General features: G+C 52.2%; 1 protein-coding gene across 2 annotated transcripts; it reads right to left on the reverse strand.

The window, feature by feature from the left end:
- Window positions 1-327: 327 nt before the first annotated feature.
- Window positions 328-7357, reverse strand: INCA1 (inhibitor of CDK, cyclin A1 interacting protein 1). Of its 2 annotated transcripts, none has more exons than XM_007166517.3 (7): window positions 7178-7357; window positions 5476-5563; window positions 2357-2470; window positions 2081-2120; window positions 1612-1805; window positions 982-1147; window positions 328-746 (listed from the first exon to the last, which is right to left on the reverse strand). In XM_007166517.3, the coding sequence occupies exons 2-7, from the start codon at window positions 5517-5519 to the stop codon at window positions 600-602; spliced, it is 705 nt and encodes a 234-aa protein (XP_007166579.1). In that variant the 5' UTR covers window positions 5520-5563; window positions 7178-7357; the 3' UTR covers window positions 328-599. The 2 variants fall into 2 exon arrangements, with proteins under 2 accessions (XP_007166579.1, XP_007166578.1); XM_007166516.3 differs by having other exon boundaries at window positions 6960-7357.
- Between the last annotated feature and the right edge of the window lie 79 nt (window positions 7358-7436).

Raw genomic sequence — 7436 nt, forward strand, 5'->3', positions numbered from 1 at the left:
CAGGGCCCCGAGCCAGGCAGAGGGACGGACTGCCGGGAAGTCCCGGAAGGAGCAGCAGCGCTGAGGGGCAGGATGCGGGGTCCCGGAGGCGGAAGCAGGGCCGATTGACGTGACCTCGGCCGGGGGAGTGGGGCGCGGGCGGCCGGCAGCGCTGGGCGGGGGACGCTGGAGCCGGCAGGACTTTTTTCGGGCACAACTCCTTGAATTTGGGGGACACAGCCCGACTTCATTTTAGCGGGGTCCTCACGAAGGTGAAAGGAGCCCTCCCGCCCCACGAGCCTCTCCATCACTACTTCGCGGAGAGAAAGACAACTCCAGGCTCAACTTGCTTGCTTTTTAATAACAGAACAAGAAGAGAACACAGTGGCAGGGAGCCGGCCTGCGGGACGACAGGCCTTGAGGAGCTCCTGTGAGAGGGGCGGGTAGAGATGGGAGGCCAAGGGAGCCCCGTTCGTGCCTAGTTCAGAGGATGGGAGAGGAAAGTGAGAAAGGTCAGGGAAAGGGGGAATGCCTTGATGTCAAATGCTGGAGATTCCAGCGCTCAGAGCTAGTCGTGGGCCCTGGAGCAAGCTGGCATCTTGGGCGTGGGCGGTTTCTCTTTACTCCTCCGACAGCAACTCCACCCCCCAGGGATTGTAAAGGGGGTCCCTACTGGTTGTGACAGTGCTGAAGGAGGCCAGAGAGCTCGGCCGCCCGGAGAGACAAGACCCCTCCTGGCCCAGGGGACTCCAGGGAGACCAAAGCAGCTGTAAGGATGAGAAATTGAAGGAAAAAAAAGGAAGAATCAAAAAATAGGTCTCTCTCCAGATTTCCTAGTCCCCAAACCCAGGCACTCCCAAGTCTCTGGCTCTCGTCTGCTTTATTTTTGTTCCTCTCAAATCCAGCTATGCAACGTGCCTCTTGGCTCCCGCCGTCTCTCCATGCCAGACAAGGCATCCACATCGCCCTCCACCACCCCACCAAGTTCCTGCTCAACCGCACCTGGGCCCTGCCAGGAGCGAGGAAGTGGTCCTCTTCCCGTGGAGAGTTTGCCCTCTCCTCTTCCAGACCAGGGTGTTCGGTGGTGTTGGGGAGTCCACAGCCGTCGTCGTCAAGCACCAGGGGCTCAGACGCAGCCCTAGAGCTGCCCCACTGGGCCTTCTTCAGTCTGTGGAGACTTCAGACTTAGGAAAGAGGTGCCTGGAGGCCAGGCTTCCTGTCTCTCCATTCTTCACCTTTCTGCCCTGAAATACTTCCTGCTGGGACCCAGGAGTGTTGTCATCTGACTTCCAACTCTCCACTCCCAACTTTCTGCTCCCCTCAGACTGAAGTATTTTCAGTCCAGGGGCTCAAGAGGTGACCTCTAGCTCTGCACTATCCTCCAGTTGTATGGAGTGCTTTCCTGTCTTCAGTGACCTGGTTTCCACTCCTTTCAGCTCATGTGGCTCATCCCCCATCCCTTAGTTCCCTCCTCATTCCCATACTATAGAAATTTTGCTTCAATCTCACCAAGACCGTGGCACAGTCCCAAACAACCTCCAATTCCTTCAAAGCTCTCCACCTCTTCTTTAGTTCAGACCGTCCTGTCTCCATACCCTGTTTGGCTCCCGGAGCCCAAATGTCTCTCCTTACTCATTGATGATTCTCTGTCGCCTCCTTAGATCCTCCAGGTGATAAGTGACAGCCCTTACCCGGGCTGGGATGCCCCCAGATCCCTGCTGCATTCCCGCCAAATGTGGCCTCCTTCTCTTTCTTCTGCAGAGCACCTCAGGGGGTGGGAGCCCTTCGGGGGGGTACAGGCCAGGCTGGGAGCAACCAGTGGCTCTCTGTGCCAGAGAATGGGGAAAAGGAGCTAGAAGGCAGAACTGAGTCTCTCAGGGGAGCTGGGACTGAAATAGGGAGTCGGGTCTTGGGAAGCCCAGATCACAAAAACACAGCTGTGATCTGGAAAACATGGTGACTGATTCATAGGAAGGAGGGCCTGGTCAGTGCACTGGCTGGGGGACACCAGAGGGAAAGGGTAATAAGGAGAGCTGGGGATAGGATAGCAGTGGGTGGAATCTTAACTGAGAGGTGTCAAAGGGCAGAAAGTTTGTCATACCAGCAGGGGTGGGATGTACTGTTCCTCCATCCAGGTGGGGCTGTGAAGCACAAAAAGGGGGCTAAGTACAGAGAGAACATCCCCATCCATACTGTTTCTCTAACAACCTCTCCCAACCACCTATTTGGCATTAGGAGCTAAAATGTCCATCAGCTGGTGGGGCAATTATCCCCAGACTAAAGCTTATTGCTACCATAAGGCTTTATGGTAGTTTAAAATTGTAGAGCTTCCCCTCCCTACCTCCAGTTAATCCCCATTTTCTCCATTTCTACCCACCTGGGCCTTTGACTAAGGTTCTCCCAGAAGGTGTCTCCGTAGCGCTGGGGCGTCAGTCTGAGGCTCCGGGAAGGCAAGCTGGGTGGTGGAGATCGGCTGACCACCCTGGAACACCTGAGGTGAGGACAAGGTAGGCTCAGGTCTGGCTCTTCCCTTACAGCATCTACTCACTCCAGGAAATTAGGAGTCTTATCTTACAACGGGACCATACAGCTGTCCAGGCTCCCTCAGGCCTTGTCCTCCCTTATCCATTTTAGCTGAGGAAGGTGGTGAGGCCTTTTATTTGAAAGGAGATTGGAGCTGGAGTGAGCATGGAGATTAGCAACTGTTTGAGCTTCAGATCTCACTGAATCTCAAACGAGTACACCTCACAACCAGGGAACATCATATTGAGCAAGCAGGGCTGTCAAAGACGAAGGCCCCCACTACTCAAGTGATGCGACAGGTTCCTTTTAGTCAATGTAAGTATCCAGGAGAGCAGGGCCTCTGTTCACCCCTGCTTTATCTCCCCATCTCAGAAATACTAATATCCTTTAGGTAGGGAGGGGTGTGCAAAGCTGTTTGAGAACAGTTCTCATCACTCCTAAAACCCCCAGACTGACTGATGTCTGCTCTCCTGCTCTCTAGAAGAGTGTCCTAGGGCTACGTCTTCAGCACTTTATCTTCTTTATCTCCATTCCTCCTTAGGTGATCTCACCCAGGCCATGACTTTATTTATTATCATCTTTTTTAATTGAAGTATAATTGATTTACAATGCTGTGCCAATCTCTGCTGCACAGCAAAGTGACTCAGTTATACACATTCTCTTTTTTAAATATTCTTTTCCATTATGGTTTATCAGAGGATATTGAATATAGTTCTCTGTGCTACACATTAGGACCTTGTTGTTTCAGGCCATGATTTTAAACCACCAATGTGCTGATGACTCCCAAATCTGTATTTCTTGCTCTGGCTCCTCCCCTGGACTCCAGACTTGCAGGTTCAACTGCCCACTCAACATCTCCTCCCTCGCCTTCCCCATCTCACTGAAAGGCACCCCAAATGCCCAGTTGCTAGAGCCAAAAATCTGGTATGCCTTACTTCCCTCACCTCCCATATCCAATCTATCAGCAAGTTCTGTGAGTTCTACATCTAAAATACACTAAAAAAAAGAAAAAAAAAAAACCCGATGGCGCAGTGGTTGAGAATCCACCTGCCAATGCAGGGGACACGGGTTCGATCCCTGGTTTGGGAAGATCCCACATGCCCCGGAGCAACTAAGCTCGTGAGCCACAACTACTGAAGCCCGCGCACCTACAGCCCGTGCTCCACAATGAGAGAAGCCACTGCAATGAGAAGCCTGCGCACCGCAACGAAGAGTAGCCCCCGCTCGCCACAACTAGAGAAAGCCCGCGCACAGCAACGAAGACCCAACACAGCCAAAAATAAATTTTTTAAAAAATCATTTTTTCGGGGCTTCCCTGGTGGCGCATTGGTTTAGAATCTGCCTGCTAATGCAGGGGACACGGGTTCGAGCCCTGGTCTGGGAAGATCCCACATGCCGCGGAGCAACTGGGCCCGTGAGCCACAACTACTGAGCCTGCGCGTCTGGAGCCTGTGCTCCGCAGCAAGAGAGGCCGCGATAGTGAAGAGGCCCGCGCACCGCGATGAAGAGTGGCCCCCGCTTGCCGCAACTAGAGAAAGCCCTCACCCGGAAACAAAGACCCAACACAGCCATAAATAAATAAATAAATTAAAAAAAAAATCATTTTTTCTTTTGGCTGCCCCACACGGCTTGTGGGATCTCAGTTGCCCAACCAGGGATCAAACCCAGGCCCTTGGCAGTGAAAGGATGGAGTCCTAACCACTGGACTGCCCAGGAACTCCCCCATAAAATACACTCAAATTTGACTACTCCTCACTATTTCCACTCCCACCATCATATTCCAGCTCATCTTCCCCTCTCTGGACTACAGAGATAGCCTCCTCCTCCATTCCCTCCTTCCATCTGAATCCCTCAATAATCTATTCTACACAGAATAATCTTTTTTTTTTTAAATTTATTTATATTGGCTGCATCAGGTCTTAGTTGCAGCATGTGGGATCTTTAGTTGCGGCATGCGTGCAGGAACTTGTTCCCCCACCAGGGATCGAAACCGGGCCCCCTGCATTGGGAGCACGGAGTCTTACCCACTGGACCACCAGGGAAGTCCCAAGAATAATCTTTTTAAAATGCTTATGTGAAATGATATATGGTTTAAGATTTGCTTCAATATAGTCTGAGTAGCAAGAGGCTGAATGGGTGTATCAATAAAAAGATTATCTATGTAATGATAATTACTGCAGCTGACTAAAAAGGATACTCCAGGTTCATGATTACTATTTTCTCTACTTCTGCAGTTGTTTGAAATTTTCCATAATAAAAAAGTTGAAGAAAAAAAAAAAGGTCTGCTTATGTCATTACCTTGCTTAGAACCTTTCTACTGTCCTTAGAATAAAATTCAAACTCTTTTCAATGGCCTATAAGATCCTATAGATCCTATATGATCTGGCCTCTGCCTGTCTGACTTTACTCCACTTTTCCCTTAATCATAAAGTTTCAGTTACGCTAACCTGCTTCCTGGTCCTAGAAGGTAGCAAGCTAGTTTCTTTCTTGGGCTTTTTTTTTTTTTTTAAACCTACTATTCCTTCTTTTGCTCCCTGGTTCTTATCAGACTGGCTCCTTCTCATTTTTCAGATCTCAATTCAAACTCACTTCCTCCTCCTCTTCCACAATCACCCTATATAAACTTGTGTCTCCAAGACAGTCTGTTTTACATTATGTTGTAGGTCTATTTTATTTTTCTCGTGTACTTATTACTATTTGAAATTATATTTATTTGTATGAACATTCTATCTCCTCCCCCTAGAATGTAAGCTCTATGAGCAGGACCCCTATGTTCTAATTGCTGAATTCCCAATGCCTAATATACAGTGCCTAAAACATTGTAGTGTTCAAAAGCAATTTGCTGAATAAATTAATAAATCACCAATCCCCTGAGACCAGGCACTGAGCTTCTTGTTCCTTATTTCCCACTCCTCTTAAAGAAGAACCCAGGCATGCAATCTTCCCTCCTCCCCACTGGGGGGGAGGACTCACTTGGCAAAAGGGATAAGGTTGTCTCCATCTTCCTGCGCTTGCATGACTGGACTGGGCTGGGCGGCTGGACTGAGTCTCCTTATTGGTGCTGGGGGGATAATGGAAAATGAATCATTCACTCATATAATGGCTGTAGGAATGAACCTGTAGCAGGTATAGAGATTGGAAAGAAGATGTATGGGGCCAGAGAAAAAGAAAGAGAGCTGAAAAGGTATTTCAAGTACTGAACATTTCTACTAGCTGAACATACAAGTTCAAGATGGCAGACACAGGAAATGTGGATGTGGTAAAAGAGAAAAGAAAATAAATGTTCTGAAGCCAAACATACAGAGTAAGTGAAATTTACAGATGGCAGTGGAGTGAATTAACTGGCAACATGGGATAATGAAACGAAAAAGGGTGACAGGGGGACTAGATAGGGCAGAGGCATTTGGGGATAGTTGGTACAGAACTGGTGGCTGGGGTCAGTTAGAGAATTCAGGGTTGGTAAATAAACCAGGTACGAGGGGTTAATAAAAGGTAAGTGTGGACAGAGTGGTCAGTTGGTGACAAGGAAGGAGGAGGCAGTTGGGAAAGTCTATAGGTGAAGAAGGTAGCAGAGAGGTCAGTTACACAGAGCCAGAATTCGGGACAGCCAAAGGTGACCTGACAGCCAGTGGGGGGTTGGCAGAAAAGGCAGATAAGAATGTTAGATGAGTTAGGAGAGTGACTGTAGGCAGCATAAATGTCAGAAAATTGGAAACTGTTGCAGGTGAATAAGTATTTATCCAAAGGCAACTAAGGATGGGCTGAGAAAGGAGTTAGGCGAAGTGAAGAATGGAGAGAGGAGTATTTAGAGCTGAGGTGGCAAATGCCGTAGTTAAAATCTGGCTGAAAGGGCAGATGGGATCTAAATTGGATGTCTTGGGCCAGAGCAGGGGAAGCTGGAGTAGAGGGCAGGTGGGAGCTGAGGGGCATTCAGACCTCAGGTAATTGGGTCTAGGTGGGTGACCCAGATCTATGAGGAGAATGGGCCTAAGGAAGCTAGACAGAGGACTGGACAGTTGACCTGGGGGCAGCCAAAGCTGGGAGGGCAACCTGAGCCTGACAAGGCAGCTGAGGACCTGAGGGGTCCGGCTGGTCTGAGGAGTTGGCCAGAGCCTGGGGGTCTTGGGGGGTGGGTCCCTGCCTGGAGGGAAGGCCAGGCCTTAGTGGGCTCAGGGGACCCTTGGCAGGTGGACTGGGGCGTGGGACACAGCTAAGCCTGAAGGCACAATTGGGGGCCTGAGGAGTCGATGTGGCCCCCAGGTGGTGGGCCCGCGCCTGAAGGACTGCCTGAGGCCCGCGGGGGGCCAGGCTGGGTAGGCAGGGGTGGCCTGGGCCTGAGAAGGCACCCAAGCCTGAGGGGACGACCCGGGCCTGCGGGGCCTGTCGAACGTGAGGGCAAGGCAGGGACCCAACACCCGGGTAGCCGTGCCGCCGCCGACTGTCCTTGGACACGGCACCTGAGGCAGCTGCGCGGCGAGTTCTAGAACTCTACGCCGGGCGCAGAGGAGGAGCGAGGCGGCGTCGGGAGCCGAGGGCGGAGCCGGTCGGCGCCGCGCGCCTGGGGGCGGGGCCTGCGCCGAGCCACCTCCTGGGCGGGGCCCTGCGGGCGGGTCCGCCCCCTAAGCGCGCCTCCGACGGCGGTGACGTGCGCGGGTCCGGGTCCTGGGTCTCCTACCGGGGTCGGCCGCCACTTTTCCCGGCTATTCGGGCGCTGGCCACCCTCCCGAGTGCCTGCGTCCTGCTCGCCCTCCCGTGTCCGCAGCTCGGTTCTCCCGTCTCCGCCCGGTGGGCCCCGCAGTCCTGGGGACATTGCCCCTTTAACAGCTGTCCGGGTCGCTGCCTAGCCCTTCTCGGGACGGCGCGCGCCCGCCCGCCCATCCGCGCGCGCGCGCCCGCCGATCCCCCGCCCCTCGCTCCCGCCCCAGCTCGTGCTG

Source organism: Balaenoptera acutorostrata, chromosome 20, assembly GCF_949987535.1.
Source record: "Balaenoptera acutorostrata chromosome 20, mBalAcu1.1, whole genome shotgun sequence".
NCBI lineage: Eukaryota > Metazoa > Chordata > Mammalia > Artiodactyla > Balaenopteridae > Balaenoptera > Balaenoptera acutorostrata.